We start from the raw sequence: 18,903 nt of genomic DNA on the forward strand, positions 1-18,903 counted from the left end.
CCCGCACCCGCACCCGCCGAGCCGCGAGGCCCGGCGCCAGGGGCCGCTGCGCTCCCGCCGTGCGCCGCCGGCGTTCCGCTCCGCACTGCAGCCCAGCCCGCCTAGAGCGGCGGATCCGAGAGGGAAAGGCACCCCAGTCCCGCCGCCGCCCCGCGCCCCGCTACAGGTGGGACGCGGGACCCCGCTCGCACCAGGCTCCTGTTGGCGCCTTGGCCCCTGGTCCTGGCCCCGCAGAGCCCGGCGAGCGCTAGTGCGGAGCCCTGGCGGTCTGGGGAGCCAGAGTGGGGGAGCCGGCCGAACCCGGCGAGCAAACAACTGGAAATTATTAATAGTTAATGCGCCTCGTATGGCTCCAACCGCCTCTTGGCTCAGCCGTGCGGACTCTCTGTGTCTCTGGCTTTCATTTCTGCCCCGGAGGAAAAGAGGACTTACTCCGAGTATCCTCAGGGGATTCCAAGAGGGGGGCGCGCGTCCCTACCCGGTCGGGCTGCTCAGCTGAACAGGCCGTGACCACACCAGACAGGGAAATTCTGCAGTGGGCACAGACTGGGGCCTCGAACGACATGAGCTCAGCAGGCTGCCCACGGGCTAATGGGCCAGGGGCTCCCCGGTGGGGGCCACAGGTTTTCATTCATAGGAGTTCCTTTCTAAAAAGCAGATTGGGGGATTCCTCCCTTCTTTAGTTTGACAGAGAGGCTCCATCTCAGTGGGAACTCGGTGGGAACGCAAATCTAGGACTTTTGCTCACAGAGCCCTTAGTGATTTTCAGTAAATATTGGAAGCTCCCAGCCCCCTCCCCCAGCCACCCTCTTCTGGGAGTTTCTGATGGATGTTTAGCTCAGGGCTCGAAGCTGGAGCTGCACCCAGACTTAGCTGGCAGGTGCCAGCCCGGAGAGGCGTTGTGCCCTGGCTGGATGAGAGGTGGGCTCTGTGCATGCCCCACAATGGCAGCCCAGTCTACAACCTGGCAAAAACAGGTCCCTGCCCTTGGGACCTGTTAAAGTCAGAATTTAGAGTGGGTGAATGTTAGCGGTCTCCTGGCAAAGTTCAGCCCTCCTACTTTCCTCACTCATCATTTTGAAGTAACAGAAGAGGGACTTGACTTGGTCCAAGTCACACAGCTGGTACGAGGCAGCTTGCCTTGGATCATTCCCTTCACTGGAAAATAAAACCTGGCACATGCCCGTGTCCTGGGAGGTCGCTCATTCATTTAGGGCCTGTGGGAATGGATTACAAACTCAACAGGGCACAGTCCTAGATCAGTGATTAGTGCAAGGGTGTACTGTTAGCAGTGGGCCTTAGAAGTTGGGCGAAGTACGTGGCTATTCGTTCCTGCCCATGCTGATCCCACCGTCTGGTCAGCACACCCCAGGCTGCCTTCAACATGGGACATCATGGGAGGAATGGCCGCACTTCCTGGGGTTGTGGAAAGGGTGGTCTGTTGGCAGTAGGAGGACTTGGCGCCCTGGAGGGGATTTACCCCCCAGCCTTCCCAGGTAGATCCTAAGAACCCTTCAAGTAGAGATTAGGCAGGGCTTTCTGAACCCAGAGGACAACCTCGGGCCTCGCCCAGGACAACTGCCAAGGAGTTCCTGACGCATAAGCCACTGGCCCACCGTGACCTCCTTCCTCACAGAGGAACCCAGCATTGATACACACACAGAAGAAACTGGAGGGGCTCGAAGAGGAATCCAGCCCCAGGTCTGGACACTGATGGAGAAGCAGAGTTGGAGACCATGGGCCCACCCAGATTCCCCGGAAACAGGTGCCCCCTCTCCATAAGCTGCACTAAACTCGGATCTTCCCCTGGCTTCCAGCCAATTGAAAGACAATGAGGAGGGACCCCAGCTTTGTACCGTCCCGTCAGACTGTGAAGAGCTCAAAGAGAAGTCCGAGCCGACTGGAAGCCACACGGGGACCAAGGAGAAGGTGGGGAACGTCCTGCCTTCATTGGCATCTCCGCCAACTCATGGCATTCCCGGTGGAGTTGAGCCGAGATGTTCTTACAGCGGCAGTTATCCAACTTAGACCTGCCCATGTGTCCTTCTGAGTGCGACAGCAGGGGATCGGCCTCTGTCGCTACGAGGGAGCCATGCAACTAACCCAGCCTGGAAGTCAGCTCTATCTGCTCGGCCGAGGAACGAGTTCCTACTGTGAGTTCGTACGGTTGTCCTTTGGAAGATCCCCATTGCCTGTGCTCAACATCGTTGCCCTCATCTGATTCCAGACTGCCTTCCCAAGGATGCTGCTTTAAAAACCTCTCACCAGGGCGCCTGGGTGGCTCAGTTGGTTAAGCGACTAACTTCGGCTCAGGTCATGATCCTGGAGTCCCGGGATCAAGTCCCACATCGGGCTCCCTGCTCAGCAGGGAGTCTGCTTCTCCCTCTGACCCTCCTCCCTCTCATGCTATCTCTCATTCTCTCTCTCTCAAATAAATAAATAAAATCTTAAAAAAAATAAAAAAATAAAAATAAAAATCTCTCACCAGAGCCATGGAAGGACAATGGGTCCCACCTTTACCCACCCCCTGGTCGGGCTCTGAAGACGGGTCTTCTTCTTCTTCTTCTTTTTTTTTTTTTTTAAGATTTTATTTATTTATTTGACAGAGAGAGACAGCGAGAGCAGGAACACAAGCAGAGGGAGTGGGAGAGGGAGAAGCAGGCTCCCCACCGAGCAGGGAGCCCGATGCGGGGATCGATCCCAGGACCGCGGGATCATGATCTGAGCCAAAGGCAGACGCTTAACGACTGAGCCACCCAGGCGCCCGACAGGTCTTCTTTTGAGGCGTACCTGGGGCATGCCTAGAAATCAGGGGGGAGCTCCACAACACAAGACCCCAGAGCCTGCTGAAGAGTGGCCTCTTCCCCAAGCTGGACTTTCAGAGCGGGCCAGGGCCCTCGTCCCCCTGCCTGGATCACAGAGACCAATGTCCTCACAGGACTTGGCTCCCGGCCTGAGGCCTTTCTCAGCGCGGGCTGAGGAACAAAAGATGCCTAATGGTGATGCCAATCCTGCATTTTCCCTTTTTCTGCACTAAATTAAGCGGAGGCCTGAATGGAGTTGAGTCAGACAAGCACAGGGCTGGATCCCCCCCCCCAAACTGCCGCCGCTTATTGTTTTGGAACAGCTTGTCTTCAGTAAACTCAGCCAGACAGCGGATTAAAAACACTGCCGGCTCCAGCACGCGGGCTTGTGGCCCACGCCCCGTGGCACCTTGTCGCCCCAGCCCCTTGGGTCCCGGTGTTCTGGAATGCCTGATGCGGTGGATTTGCCTTACTGTGGAAGCAGGGCCTCCCTTTCCTTCATCTGCCTCCATATCAAGGCAAGTGCTTTCCAAAAACCTAAGCTTTGTTTCTGTAAGTGTTTTAGGATTAAGATGATAGTTTTCAAAGAACTTCGAAAGTGACCTGCCGGATTCAATAAAAAAAGGACCTGAATTAAAAAGAGCTATTTGGAAAGGACGCCACTCACAGGAGTGTTTGCACGGGCCTCGGTGAGGTCAGCTGCTGGGCCTGAGCCCCGGGTGCTCACAAAGGTGGCATCCACCAGATCGCGCTGAGGGATCCCAAAGTTCCGGCTTAGCAATTTCAGAGGGAAGTGGGCCTGGGGGCACAGGTCCCCTCCATCTCTGACCTTTCAACTGGGAGCCCACCAGACCAGGCGGCAAGTTCTCTGGCCCAGCCCAGCTGGCGACACTTAACCTAGAAACTGAATGCCGCTTGGGGTGGAGTCAGGCTGGTGTCCCCTGTGTGGAGAGCCCCGTGACCCCAGATACAGGCTCTAGCCTCCTCTATCTTATTTGTTCGCTGAGAGCAATGCTCCCAAAAGCTCCCTAGTTACACAGAAAAGGGCCATGGCCTCTGCAAAATAAAAGCCAGATGGGATTTTGCAAAGAGCTGGGGCACATGGCCTCTTTGGAACTGCATCAGTACCCTTGCGCCCCAGGCTCCGTTGTGCGTATTCACACCGGACAAGGACTTGCAGCCCCGAAAAATCGCCCTGAGTTAAGCAACTGAAGTTAAGACCCTTGGCTCCTTGCTGTCACCGTCCCTGGGGAACCCGTGGTGGGTCTGCGTGGTCACACTCCAGAGGCCGCTGGGAGACGCCACGGCGTTTCGGGAGCGCCCGGGGATTCGGGCCTGCCTGGGCGGCGCGGGGAGAGATGGCGCGGGGGAGCCGGTGGAGGCAGCCAGCTGGCTCCACAATGATGGCCTGAGCCACGGTGTCCCTTCCCGGGAGCCGCAGCCCCGAAGTGCATGCCTCTGCTCCCCCAAATTCAAAGCAGGGTAGACGCAGGGGGGAGGCGGCTGTGGCTCGCAGCTATGCACGACTGGGAACTCTCGGTACTTGCTGAAGACAGTTACGGGCCTTTGAAGAAATGTTTTTCAGTTTTCAGTCTTGGCTGAACATTAGCCAGGGGTGGGGGAAGAATATGCGGTAAGAGGAGAGGTACCAAGGAAAAACCGTGGTTCATGTTTTCCCACGCCATATCCCTGTGGTGGGGGTGGGGCGCTAGAATTCTATTGCCTCTTGCCCTGCACTTTTGTAGGATGACCCCCCCAACCACTGACAAGTATTTCTGGAAATCTCTGAAGGTGTCTCTCATGTGCTCATAAATAAAGCTGATCATCCACATGGGAGGCCTGCGATCCATTTTCCTTTTCCTGCCCCTACCGCCCCTGCCTCTGGTTCTGCTAAGTTGTGTGACAGAGTCCCACCATGGCCCCCTGGCAGGCGGCCTTTGCTGAGACTGGGAGGGGTTGCAACCATGCCACCGTGGGTACCGTGCCTCTGCCCCTCGCCAGGCACCACCCAGAGCCCTGGGCACTGCTGCCAACGTTGATGGCCAGGGTTGGGGGGGAGCGGTTACTTTGGACGGTGGTCCTGGAGCCGTGTGGCTTCCTTTATGCCGGCTTCCCACTCTAGGATTCGAACTTGAACCCTGCAGGGCTAGGCCAAGAAGCAAATAGTAAAAGAAACATAACCAAAAAACCCCTTTGAATTCCAAACCCCTCTCTCCTGAGCCAGGCCCAGCCTTCTGCCACTTCTCTTAGGATCTCTCTAAGAGGCTCCCAGGTGCTGGATGGAAAGAGGCTGTCTGGACCTGGGGGTGAGGGGATACTCCACTTCGGCCTCAGCTGGGACCTCTGGGCCAGCCAGCCGCCAAATATCACCCAGATCCCACCTCAATGCCTCGTTTTTGTTGTTGTTGTTTTTTTATTTATTTTATTTATTTTTTTAAAAGATTTTATTTATTTATTTGACAGAGAGAGAGGGAACCACAAGCAGGGGGAGTGGGAGAGGGAGAAGCAGGCTTCCCGCGGAGCAGGGAGCCCGATGCAGGGCTCAATCCCAGGACCCTGGGATCATGACCCGAGCCAAAGGCAGTCGCCTAACCAACTGAGCCACCCAGGCGCCCCTCTGTTGTTGTTGTTTTAAAGATTTTATTTATTTATTTGAGAGAGAGCGAGAGAGAACATGAGCGGGGGGCGGGGAGGAGCTGAGGGAGAAGCAGACTCCCTGCTGAGCAGGGAGCTCAACATGAGACTTGATCCTAGGATCCCAGGTCCCAACCATGAGACTTGATCCCAGGTCTCAGGGATCGAGACCTGAGCCAAAAGCAGATGCTTCACCGACTGAGCCACCCAGGCGCCCCTCAACACCCTGTTTTTGAAGACTGAAAGGTGGACTCTGATATCCCAGGGATATCAGGTAACCTCCTTAGCATTGACGCTGTCTGCCTGGCATGCTTTTGGGGCCAGAGCTACCAGGTTGGAGAATGTGCCTTCTGCTGTTAGCGGGCTGTGTTGGAAGCAGGAGTTTCTAGAATGTCAGACATCATCATCTTCCACCGCCTAAGACAGGCTTCTACATAGGACATAATGCATGCCTGGCCTTCTACACACTTGTAATCCAAAGAGCAGTTAATACAAGCTGGGCCCCGGCCTTTCATCACACACGAACATTAAAAAACCTGGGCTCTGTGCTCCTAGTTGAAATACTATTTATGGCCTTGTTCCACCAGAACGCAGTTTACCTCTACTCCCAAGGTTGATAGCTTTTACCAAAATCTGTTTTGGATTTGAGTGTCTGCTCTCCCACAAGACTCATTCATTTAACCAGCACCTACCAAGCACCTACTGGATGAGAGGCAGAGAGTGTGGGAGCAAAAAGAGAGCTCCACCCAGCTCCCGGAAGGAGGGAGGCGAGGCTCGGGGAAGGATTTCCAGAGGAAGTAGTAGCACATGTGCTGATCTTAAAGCACCAAGTAAGAAATAGGCAGGCAAAGAGGGGAGGGGGAGAAGGCAGAGGAACCATAGACCGAGGCTGGGAGGTCTGAGGGTCTTTGCTTATGACTGAGTAGGAGACCGTAAAGCATCCTCATTACCAAATGCCACCTGCTTCGTGGTCAATCTTGGGAGCTTCTTGGTGGCCCCAGCCAGGAAGGCCTCAGACTGCCTAAACTGTGGGGATAAAGGGCATTGCTGGAATCCGGTCATGTTTCCTCGAGTTTGCCTACCAGTCTCGGACCAAATCTTGAGACCTCATGACAGAGCTTTGGTGGTCATCTTTCTCTTCTGGCTTAGCTTCATTGGGTAGAGGGCACTGCAGACATGGCCAGGCTCCAAGTTCAATCCCTTCTGGAGTCAGTCAGTTCTACTGCTGGTCATGCATCCTGCAAAGGTGTTGCACTGGTGACCAAGGGAAGCAAGAGTTAGGGTGGCTGGCTTGGGCCAGCCATGCTCTTGGCTGGAAATGCGAAGTCAAGTACCTGGTGACAAGCTCCTAGTTCTCCTCTTCATTTGTGATGGGGATTGTTTTGTGATTGTGTACTCTGGCAGATGAGAGGTTAATGTTCTTTTTCTAACTGGACTCAACTGAGCTCATATGCCCCCATTTTCTCTCAGTGGAAAACTGTCTTGCTAACTCAGTTTGGTTTCTTATCTTCTGGAAATGAATGGAGGCTGTGGGTAATTACCACTCTTGCCCTTCTCTTTTGCCTGGGTGGCTTCTAGGGATCATGGCAGCAGGGGTGGGGTGGCTGGGGTGAGAGCCTGGTCCATGGTCACCCTCCTACCTCTCTGGCCTCCAGTAAGGTATAACTTGTTTTGCTTGGCCATGGAAAGCTACCCTCTGCTTTTCATACCCACAGGCCACCCTTTCTGCATCACAGTTGTCCCTTTCATTACATCTGGGGACTCAGGTTGCTTGGGAGCCTTCACCTGCCCATGATGGGGTGTGAGAGACTCTGCGGGGTGCACCCTCCCGTAGGCCTGTCTGTGTGGACAACACCGTCAGACACTGTTTCTGCCTCCTCCAGGCTTCTCTATGGGGCCTGCGGTCTCCTAGGTCGATCACTGGAAGCCAGGCAATGCTTTCCAGTGATCAGGATTTCCCTCAGACTCAGGGAGGTGTCTCTTATACCCCCAGAGGGCTCAGCCCAGAGTGGTGGGGCTCTGGATTTCTTCTCAGTGGCCTTCAGCCTCTAAGCCAAGTCATATTCCCTCTAGTTTTTCTTTTCCTACCTGACAGTCAAAACCCTCTTTCTTTTAAAATGGAAAAAAATATTTACGTCAAAATGCACTGTCCCTGTGATGAGGTGTGGCTTGTATGCAAAGTCCTCCAGAATTTCGGCTCTTCCCAAACGTAAAGGTAGGGGCACCTACCTGGCTCAGTTGGGAGAGCATGCGACTCTTGATCTCGGGGTTGTGAGGTCAAGCCCCATGTTGGCTATAGAGATTACTTAAAAAAAAATGTAAAGGTACACTTTAAGAGTAAGAAACAAAACCCAAACACAATGCTGTCCCAACCCTCTTGCATGGACCACCACGGCTTTCAAGACCTCTCAAGACGTTCCTCTCTACTACAGAATCACAAAAGTCCATGTAGTTCCAAAGCTAAGAATTTAGGCCATTACATTTCTATACATTCCCACCCAAGGACAATGCACACAGGACACCCTGCCTAGTACCGGAGTGGTGGGGGAAGGGAAGAGATAAAGATGACTAGGAAAGAGGCCCAATTTAGTATCAAACTATTACCTCTCTCATATACAAAGAATAACCATTGCTTTCCTGAGTGAACCAACAAAGCACGTCCTCCAGGAGCCCTGCCCATGAGGGAAGCCACAGGGCTTTTGCTTAATAAGGAAGCTTTCCTGCTGCAAGGTACAGGCCCGGTTGGGTCACATTTGGTTTTATGCAATGAAAGGGACACTTCTGCTTACTGGGTTTCTATAGGGAGAGCTGCAACTATATCCTCTAGATCAAGAAACAGGAAGAAACACCTAGGGCCCGTGATGTGGAGGGGTGGGTACACACATGCTGTTGCTAAGAGCGTACAGCAAAACCATCTCTGTAGAGGACGTTTTGGCAAGGGCTAGAAACATTTTAAATGTGCATTTTAAATGTGTCCTTTAAATGGGAGCAGAACAATTTTAGAAGAGTATCCTGCGAAAAGGTAACTAGCCCCAAAATAGAAACCATCTATTTTTTTTTAAAGATTTTATTTATTTCAGAGAGAGAGAGAGAATGAGAGATAGAAAGCACGAGAGGGAAGAAGGTCAGAGGGAGAAGCAGACTCCCCGCCGAGCAGGAAGCCCGATGTGGGACTCGATCCCGGGACTCCAGGATCATGACCTGAGCCGAAGGCAGTCGCTTAACCAACTGAGCCACCAAGGCGCCCCAAAACCATCTATTTGTATATTGATAGGAGACTGGCTAAATAATGATATATCTGAACTATAAAATAACATGCAGCCATTAAAAAAATGAATAGATCTCTAGATACTGAAGAACAAGGTGTCTAAGCTCAGTTGTTAGGCTGCAGAAAAATATGCAAATATGCTTACTCTTGACCTTTTTCTTTGCAAAAGTCCCTCCCCCCACAGCATGGACACAAAGTCTAGGAGTACAAGACTTTGGATATCTTGCCACATTGTTTTAACTTATTAACAAGAATACTGATATTGTACTTTTTAAAAAAAATTTTATTTTATTTATTTTTAAAGATTTTATTTATTTATTTGAGATAAAGAGAATGAGAGAGAGAGAGCACATGAGAGGGGGGAGGGTCAGAGGGAGAAGCAGACTCCCCACTGAGCAGGGAGCCCGATGCGGGGCTCGATCCCGGGACCCTGGGATCATGACCTGAGCCGAAGGCAGATGCTTGACAGACCGAGCCACCTAAATGCCCAAGAAAATGTTTTATGATCAACTAACCGTATTGGTTGATGAGGAGAGTTGTCAAGGGTGACTAAGGCTTGGAGACGGAGGAACCAGGAAAGGAAGGTGGTGCCACAGAGAAACGGGGAATTTGAGAAAGGGGGCCGAGATTACCTGGAGGTGTTACCCATGAGCTAATGATGGGACATGCAAGTAAGCTGGAGTCAGCTGAGGGGGAAGGACACAAACTAAAAATCTGAGAAATTTCAGAAGGCACAGCTGGTGTTTACACCTGTGATAGATACGTTCTCTGAAGGAGTGTGGAGTGAAAACCTTGGGGCTTGACCATAGTCAAGGGTCAGGGCAAGAAGAGTCAGGGAAGGAGACCAAGAAGTATGGGAGCAGGAAAGCAAGGCATCAAAGGAGTTTAGGGAGAATTCCCAGCGGGACTCATCAAATGAATGGGGAGTGCACAGAGAATGAAAGTCTAGCAAGAAGATCATCGGTGACCTTCAAGAGAAGCTTCTGGAAAGTAGCTGGCTGGATGCTGAGTAAGAGGAAACACATGTGGGGGATGGAGGCAGTGGCTGAAATGATAACTAGAGCAAGAGAAGTAGCACGGGGGCTGGGAGGGGGTCGGGATCATAGTGGGGATAAGCAAGGGATCAAAACTCTCAGGGCCTCCATTTCCCATCTGCAAAATGAAGGAATTTGACCAACGTTTTAAAAACAAATAAACTAACATACTATCTAACACTGATGCTCCAATTTGGAGCTTCCCAACTACAGACCTGGGAAAAGCTCACACACGGCAAAGGCCCACATTGATCCCCCGACCAGGTCCGGGGCCATGTGGGGGGCCCCCTGAAGCAGCCACAGTCCCCACACCCATCACCTCTGGCCCTAGCGCCCTCTTCAGCAGGGTTGCCTCAGTGGGAGGAATGGGAGCACACATATTCTCATTTCTATGTTTCGAGTCCGGGGACGTTTGGGAAGCACAGCACGCGCGGATGTGGGACCCCGGGCGTAACATGTGAGGCTCATGGGGGTTTTGAAGGAAGATGGGCTTCCCTCCGGATGGTGCCCACGCCTCCTCGGCTCATTCCAGGGGCACTATTTTGTTCTTAGAACACAGCTGCCTTGCACCAGGGGTTCCTCGCCTTCCGATGGCCCTTCTAAAGGTGGCAAGGCTAAGCCCAGGAGGTGGCCTCTAGGGTTACTACTCCCACAGGACTTGGGGGCCAGCCCAGCTGTGCTGTTGAACGCGGAGTGAACTTCAACTGAAATGGTGCTCTTTCTCGTGCAAAGGTGACACTGCTCCCCGCCCCACCCCACTCCACCCCAAGGTCAGAGAAGCCACGTGCAGCAGCTACAAATGAGGCCCGCAGCTTCCAGACTGACTTCCAGGGAACTCTGTAGTTCTTCAGATGTGTTCTGGGGGCAAGGGAACCCTGCGAAGGTTCGATTCTAACTTCCCATTCAGAGTGCATATTTGAAACCTTCTCTAATAACTTTGGTTGTGCAACCAAAGCCAAACACAGAAGTAAACTGGATGCTGGGATTGATGCACATAAACTGTCATCCCTAACCTTGGATTTAAAATGCTTTCTATTGGGACACCTGGGTGGCTCAGTGGCGTAAGCATCTACCTTTGGCTCAGGTCATGATCTCGGGGTCCTGGGATGGAGCCCCACATCGGGCTCCCTGCCCAGTGGGGAGTCTGCTTCTCCCTCTGCCCCTCCCCCTGCTGTGTTCTCTCTCTCTCTCTGACAAATAAAATCTTAAAAAAAAAAACTTCCATTAAAAAAATAAAATGCTTTCTATTTAATGAAATAGTTCCAATGTTCTCACTGATTTGCCTCGAAAGTTATTTGAACTCGGAAAATACGTTAATAAAACGCTTCTGTTTTGTAGAGTGAGAGCCCCATGTAAAATTGTGTCTTGTACATTTGCAAACCACAGATGTAGCACAAAGAGCATGTGTGCAGGGCGCCTGGGTGGTTCAGTCGGTTAAGCGACTGCCTTCGGCTCAGGTCATGATCCTGGAGTCCTGGGATCGAGTCCTGCATGGCGCTCCCTGCTTGGCGGGGAGTCTGCTTCTCCCTCGGACCCTCCCCCCTCTCATGCTCGCTCTCTCTCTCTCTCATTCTCGCTCTCAAATAAATAAATCTTTAAAAAAAAAAAAAGAGCATGTGTGGACGGAGGCCGGAGTCAAGCCCGCGCACCACCGCCTACCAGCCACACAGCCTCGGTGGCATTTGCCCTCCCGGCCTCCAGCTCCACATCTATAAAATGGAGTGGATCATACCTACTTCACAGGGATTTGGATCCCCCGAGATATCACCATGTATTCGGGGCGCAGTAAATCCTCAGTGACTAGTTCCCGCCCAGATACAGATAGGATTGGATCAGCGCAGACCTCTCAGTCTCATGATCAAAGGTACTAACGTGCCTGCCAGACAGTAGCCAGGCTGCAGCCAAGGGCCCGGGCTGAACCAACACGCCCTCACCTACAGTTGGTGCCCTCCTCTGACAACTGAGCCTGCGAGCTGAGGTGCCAACACTTTGAACCCTAAAGAGCCGTGCCAGGGACGCAACAGGGTATGAGGTTGTGGGGTGTCTCTGTGTGAACTCACGTTTTCTTTATACAATATGTGCTATTTCTCCATCTGCCTGTTAATCCTCTTCAGGGGCTACGCTAGGCAGCGCCACCACAGGGCTTTTGTTTGTGAAGAATTCTGTGGAATGCAGGCTCTCCAGCTGCTGGTCCCTTCCCTTCTCCATCAGCACAAAACAAACAAGCACAAGAAGATAGAGTTTCTCTCCCCCATTTCACCTGGTACCCCTGAAAGTTGTGGCCCACTTTGCAAATACTTGTCTTGGCCTCAGAAGGAAAGGGAAGTTGTTTGAGAAGCTGTTCTTAATTTTGCACTTTTGAAAAATTACCCCAAACAGAAGGAGGCCCGGCAATCACACAGATTCCATTTGATTACTGAGCAGAAGCTACCAGAGCCCTCAGATTAAGCGATAAACATTCCCAGGGGACAAGGCCCCGAACCCTGTTTAACTTTAATATCGCTCTATCACTTAGCACTCTCTGTATCAATATCCCCAAAGGAAACTGAAAGCCCAGCTTACAGGGATTCAGCTGGCCTTGGGAAATGTCTAGACTTCTTTGAAAGGCAAACTGTAAAGTAAACCCAATAGCTGGTGAACGTCTGTCTGTCCCAAGATATTCTTCCGTAGTTTTGTGGTCACTGTAGGTAAGGGGGGGAGGGGAAGTGGGCAGGCAAGAGTTTTGTCCCTGCCTGCCATGAATGGCCAGTTGAAGTCTGGTCTGTAGACACCAGGCACCATATCTAAAGAATTCGTTGGGAGGGCAGCCTTTGGCAGCCCTTCTAATTTGCATTCAGGGGAAACATGCCACATTTTCCACAACAGGCGGCCCAGCCAACAGGAGGGAGGGAGGAAGCTCTCTTCCCCGTGTCTGCAGGTTTATCCCTAAAGACTGTGAAAATAGCAGCTGCTAGGGCAAGGGGATTATAGGGTTCGGAGAGTCCTCAAGCTTTTGAGTAAGTTGTGTATCTCGAACACGACCCAAAAAGGCAAAGACTAGCTATTCCGACGCCCGCCTCAGGCGCAGAGCAGCACAGTTATGTTGGGCACGGGCCATTTTGTTCACGTCAGTCCAGGGACAGAACAAGCCCTATGGCCACCCACCATCCAGCCAGGCCAGCTGCCGGTGGTTCAGGCCTGGCCAGCGATAATGAACGCTTCCTACTTCACACCGAGCGTGTGCACGCCGCCTAGTCTTAGGCAATCTACACAGCCCGATTCATCATAATTCCCTTTTACAGGGGCGCCTGGGTGGCTCAATCGGTTGGGCGTCTGCCTTTGGCTCAGGTCATGATCCCCGGGTCCTGGGACCGAGCCCTGCGTCGGGCTCCTTGCTCATCGGGGAGCCTGCTTCTCTCTCTCCCTCTGCCTGCTGCTCCCCCTGCTTGTGCTCATTCTCTGTGTCAAATAAATAAATAAAAAAATCTTAAAGAAATAATTCCTTTTTACAGACCCTGGAAACTAAGGGTCAGAGGACCAAAGACTCATCCGACGTCAAAGTACCAGAACCAGACCTGGAGACTAGGTCTTCTGTGGAAGTTTCCAGTGTTGGGCTGCTTGTGTTTCAAATGGACACCTTCTTCCCATCCTGCTGCTCTCCGGGGGTCTCCCACGGCTGGTTGTGTAGGTGAGCAGGAAGAGAACCAGGCAGGTGAACCGGCCTGCCCTGCCCTTCTGGAGGGTTATAAGGAAAGGTTTCTTTTTTCATCAGCTTGATCTCTGGGCACCCTGTTGAAGTGGGGAGCTGGTGAAAATAATGGAAACTAGGTAATGATCTCCAAGCCAACTGAATGAAGGGCCGCAACAGATTTTCCACTGCTGAAAGAAACACCAGACTTCCCAAGAAGTTCACTGCAAAATGCCCACCCAGTTATTAAGGAAACAGGATTAACTTACTGTGTACAGGAGAGAACTCCTTTGCAGTCACATGGAAAAGCAGGCTATGACTGGAACAGCACGGTGGAGAAGGGAAAGTCAACAGGATAGAAATTCAGGGCACAGGAAGGGTTCCAAATTGGAAGCAGCACACTTTATACATATTTTTAGAGGGTGTCCGCACAGCCTGGACATGCTAGGACCCTGCCGACGAGCAGGGCTGTCTTCAGGCATTGCTCCCTTTGGCTGTCAGGGAAGGGCCCCGTCTTGGGCAGGGGGCAGGGGAAACGCTGCGGGGGGCCCACGGCTCACGGGCTTCCTGATTCTTTCCTATGGTCCGTTCTGTTTTCTGTCAACAGTGAGGAAATACACCCTAGCAAATGACATTCAGTAATGCTTTAATTAACTGTAGTACTTCATGCTCCAATATGCACCGAGAAATCACTTCCAGATGGGGGAAATGAAAGATATTTACACAAAAAGCAGTCCCTTTATTTTTAAGGAAATTGATATCTCCCAAAGGTATAGAACTTTGAGGGTCTGAGAGACTATCTCTTTTGATAAATACTAGAATGAGACTGGAAATTTGGATTTGTAACACGGACTCTTTCTGCACTCCAGCTTTTCATGTGGCCATGTTTCCAAGGCTATTGTTTAAGTGGCCCAATGCAGTTCTAATGATTTTATTTTTAGAAATCTGACTTGGAGTAGATCAGAAGTGTGAAACCCCTGCTTTCACCATCAGCAAGCTAGTTATTTTGGAGATTTCTCTTCCTAGGGAGAGGAATTACATTTTCAGCTGTGGCCTTAGCATTCCACAAACAGGGGGGACTAGATTTCCTTGTGCAACAGCAATCCAGGATGGGCCAGGGTAATAGTTCCCCTCAGGCAGCAGCCGCCCCTGCTTGCTCACCCCCGTCCACCTGTAACTGTCACCCTGGTCTTTGGCAGTCTGCTCTCAGTCCGTTTGATCAGCACCGAAGAGCCATCCTAGGCATGAGAGACCAGGCATCTTTCTCTGGGGGGCAGGAAAAGTCCTAGGTACTAGTTCTTTGTTTTTTGTTTTTTTTTTTTAAGATTTTATTTATTTATCAGAGAGAGACAGAGGCAGGCAGAGGGAGAAGCAGGCTCCCTGCTGAGCAAGGAGTCCAATGTGGGACTCGATCCCAGGACCCTGGGATCATGACCTGAGCCGAAGGCAGACGCTTAACCGACTGAGCCACCCAGGCATCCCTAGTTCTTTGTTCTTTAAGAGAGGGAGGAGTGGTGACAGTTTCAATTCCAGAACTGAACTTGGACTTCAATTGAACTCTGTCCATTGTGGTTCCTCACTGTTATGATCCAAACGGAACTTTCTCCAGCCTGGGCACCTCTAAGCCAGCTATCAGGAAGTCTGTCCGTAGGAAGAACAGCAGATCTTTATCCATCATAAATTATTAATATTTATTTTAACCACATAAAGTGCTTCAAAGTTTTTTTTTTTTTTTTTAAAGAGAGAAAGCGGGGGGAGGAATGGGTACAATATCTAATTTAGCTGAATAACAGTGTTGTTTGTTACAGTTTTTACCAGTGAGTCCTCCTTCATGTTATTTTGAAGTGACAGTAATAGAACAAATCTCTGTTTGGGGCTTTGTTGTCAAAACTTTAAGAATTCTAGTCTGTATGGGGACAGCACAATTCTGGCATGATCCCTATCATCAACACAAGCTTAAAATTAAAGCTGCTGGATATTAGCAATGAATCTTTACCATGTTGGTACCAGCTCAATTGTATAGGAATTATACTCGCTTAGAGAGCCAGGAAAAATACACATTTATGAAAATGTGCTACAGGAACACTGTGATAAAGCAAATTTCTCTCTATTGCAGGTTTTTAACAAAGGGGTAAACGTTAGAATTACTTCTATGCCTGGCCCCACTCCAGACATACGGATTCAGAATCTCCAGACAACTATACGTGTAAAAAGGCCCCAGGGGATTCTGATGCGTTCCCCGCCACCCCCCCCCCCCCCCCCCCCGTCGAGAAACGTGCTCTGTCTTTAAAGGAGGCATACACAGCATTCAGACCCCATCAATGAGACATTTAACATAACTCCTACTGACATCTGTTAGCTCCTTGGAGATTCCTGACAATGTAATAAATCAAGAAAGCAACTTCCCTGGCTGTGACCACCAACTGGGAGAAAACAGTGGCTTGACATCTCAATGCGTTACAGAGATGTCCAGAAAACGACTCCCCAGGAATGAACCAAAAAGAGAAGTGTGCATCTATAAACACCGAGAGGGACAAGAACCAGGTGGAGTCCACCGGCTTCCCCGGCTCCCCAGGTTGACGACGGCTGGCCCAAATGGTTGTGCCGTTTGCAGATGGGCCCATCGGCCCTTCTTTCAAGAGCAGGAAGAGAGGTTAACCTCCATTAGTGCGGGCGGTAGGACGTCACCGGAGTGAGACGGCGGCTGTCCTGGCAAAGTGAAGTCTTCCCGGCTGCTCGGCCCGCATGCTTGCCCAATCCCCTCCCCACCCTATCTGCCTTTTCCTTATTTAGCAAGCTTTTCCTGAGAGCTCAGCCAAGGGCCGCACTTTCTTCTCAGCGCTGTTGAGTTTGAGATGCTCAGTATGTCAGAGTCACACGGACAAGCAAGAGGAGCCTGGAAGCTGAGGAAGAAACGGGGCTCAGGATCAAAGCTGGGGCCTATGGACAGAGTCTGGGAAGAGGTTAACGGAGAGGGAAGGGGATTGGAGAACAAAAAGGGGGGAAATCATCAGTTCCTGGTCTGATTTTCAGACCTTAAAGTGTCCTCCTGTGTGGCTATCACAAGTTGTATGGATTTTCAGGAAACTTCCTCTATCCTGAAAACCCATTTCTTTTTTTTTTTTAATTTTTATTTTTTTAAAGATTTTATTTATTTATTTGAGAGAGAGAGAATGAAAGCACGAGAGGGAAGAGGGTCAGAGGGAGCAGCAGACTCCCCGCTGAGCAGGGAGCCCGATGCGGGACTCGATCTCAGGACTCCAGGATCACGACCTGAGCCGAAGGCAGTTGCTTAACCAACTGAGCCACCCAGGCGCCCCTGAAAACCCATTTCTGAGTGCTATTTGATATCCCAATTTTATCCCCAGGCCTGTTATGTGCCTTCTCTGTAAAGAGCTCCTCCTTCCTCCTCAGCTCTCTCTCCACCTGGCCAGCAACTTGTTCCAAATTCCCGAAGAATGCCCACACCAACAGTGGGCCCCCCCGAGGCTGTGGGCACGGTGAGCTGGGGTTCGGGGTCCCTGTGAACCTGGCAAATCAGGGCAGCTACCTGATAACGCTGCCCATTCTTGCACTGCAGGACCATGTGAGGACTGAGGCAGTTCTACGAGGTTCTCTTCTGCCAAGCTGTGCTGGCTGCGTGCCAGTGGGCAGGACGGGCCGGCCAGGGTCAGGGGTGGGGGTGTGTTCTGGGCTGGGCCAGGCTCTGAGCATGTGTTTAAGGTCAACATTCTGTTCCCAAGGTAGCCATGGCCCTGGGTTCTTTCCCGTTAGTAATAAAGTCATATGTCATTCTGGCACTTCACATCACCTTTGTTGTTTCAGATCATTCTGGAAAGTAATTTGGGCTTGAAAATAAATGGGCAGGAAGGGGATTAGAGGGCCCAGGCCTCCTGCACTGTCCCACAGCTTCATCTGAGGAGAAAGCCTAGGACAATCTTTCTAGGAAAACATCTTAGTTTCTCTTCACAGAAGGCAATCCCTCCTCTAGAAGTCAGGAGCAGGGTGGGAATAAAGAAATGGAGAAAATAATCTGCTTACGTCATGCAGTGAGTGTGCAGATATGGGTCTACCCCCACCCCCAAGCAAGGAGCCCCATGGCACAGAGGACACCTGCTTCCAAGGCCTGGCACACACAATCTTCCTGGGCGAGAGATACAGTGGGAATTTCTCCTTGGATGTATACAGAGGACTGCGGGTTAGGGAGAAACGGGAAGAATGCACTGGCCCAGTCATGACAATACGTACGAGGAAATGGATCTACAAGGAAGAGTGCTCCTGTCTCCACTGCCTTCATAAGGCAAGGCCAATGTCCTCCACCTGTCATTTGCCAACTCGGGCCCCAGAGCCAAGCCCATGGAGCAGGGAGGACAAATCTTAGGGCCTGGCTGCAGAGGTAACCTCAAACAGCAGCAGATGGAAGCGGGGAGATCCAGGGTTTCTTACCCAAGTTGCCTGCACAGGCACGGGAGATGGGGCCACATGCCGGGTGATGTGACTGCAGAGGCGAGGCAGCGAGGCCAGTAACAACTGGACGGGTGGAACACAAATGGACTGCAGGGCCCTTTCGCCCACGACTGCCTCTGCTGCAGGAATCCGGGACCAACTAAGGAGGCTTTTCATCACCCTGCCCTTGCTTGGCTTCTTGATCAGGATGCGAATCAAGACAGGTCATGGGGAAGACTCATGAACAACCCAAATGTCCCAGGAAGTTTCAAGACTGATGATCTGAAAGTCAGGGGGAGCACAGGAGAGGTGGGGGGGGCTTCCAGGCAATGGGGTGCTGAGGGTCACGGGTCAGGGGAGAAAAGTGCCCTCTGTAAGCTCCTACAGTCTCTTTTTAATCAGTTTCTCTAGCTTGCGGATACGAGATGATTCCTGTTCTGGTGTCGGAGCCAGTAGGGACAGTGAGCTGGAGCCTTCTGGCCCTGAAGGCGGGGCGGGTAGCCTCTGGCGCAACAGTTCCAGCATGCTGCTCTGCTCGCTTCTCTTCAGCCCCTGAGGTTGAAAGACAAAGGAGGATAATCATGAAATCTGGCCCCAGAAAGACCTGAAGGGAAAGTGTAGCATCTGGTTGTGAGAACTGCATAATTACTCTAGGCTGAGGACGAACACTTTCTTCAGGGGAGTTACCAGCCCTGCCCGGTAGTAGCCTGGGAGAAAAGCAGAGGGAGGAAAAACAGATAAAAGGAAAGGAGAGAAAGAAGGGGTCGAGAGAGAAGGGACAGCGTGGGGAAGGGTACTAGTCCTCTCCACTGCACTCCTTCTGCCCCCAGCCTCCTGGTTCTTGAAGGGGCATGGAGGTACCAGAAGCATCAGGAAGTTATTTTGCCTGGTATCCTACTCCTCAGAAGACTTCTTAGAATCTGGTTTGCAGCATGGGGTCAGGCATATGCACTTTGAGAAAGCTCCCCAGGAGCCCAAATCCCGCCCCCCCCACCCCCTGTTAAGAACCACTGAGTGTGACAAAGGTGTGCAAGTGTGGACCAAACAAGG

At 51.6% G+C, this 18,903-nt stretch overlaps 2 protein-coding genes across 4 annotated transcripts in view; both read right to left on the reverse strand.

Annotated features, from left to right (window-relative positions):
- The window catches only part of RFLNB (refilin B), a 6,492-nt gene extending 5,927 nt beyond the window's left edge, over positions 1 to 565 (reverse strand). Inside the window, exons 1-2 of the mRNA XM_025851591.2 lie at positions 479 to 565; positions 8 to 160 (exon numbers count right to left, since the gene is read on the reverse strand). Of these exons, the coding sequence (XP_025707376.1) occupies positions 8 to 160; positions 479 to 565 (240 nt within the window). The remainder of the gene's footprint in view (positions 1 to 7; positions 161 to 478) is intronic.
- Positions 566 to 14,036: 13,471 nt separating this feature from the next.
- Positions 14,037 to 18,903, reverse strand: part of VPS53 (VPS53 subunit of GARP complex) — a 138,398-nt gene continuing 133,531 nt past the window's right edge. For all 3 annotated transcript variants that reach the window (XM_025851566.2, XM_025851565.2, XM_073879314.1), the window contains one exon: positions 14,037 to 18,405. In XM_025851566.2, the coding sequence (XP_025707351.1) occupies positions 18,235 to 18,405 (171 nt within the window). In that variant the 3' untranslated portion in view covers positions 14,037 to 18,234. The remainder of the gene's footprint in view (positions 18,406 to 18,903) is intronic.

This window comes from Callorhinus ursinus, unplaced genomic scaffold (genome assembly GCF_003265705.2).
Source record: "Callorhinus ursinus isolate GAN/ISIS: 27379988/994484 unplaced genomic scaffold, GSC_fseal_2.0 scaffold34, whole genome shotgun sequence".
Lineage (NCBI taxonomy): Eukaryota > Metazoa > Chordata > Mammalia > Carnivora > Otariidae > Callorhinus > Callorhinus ursinus.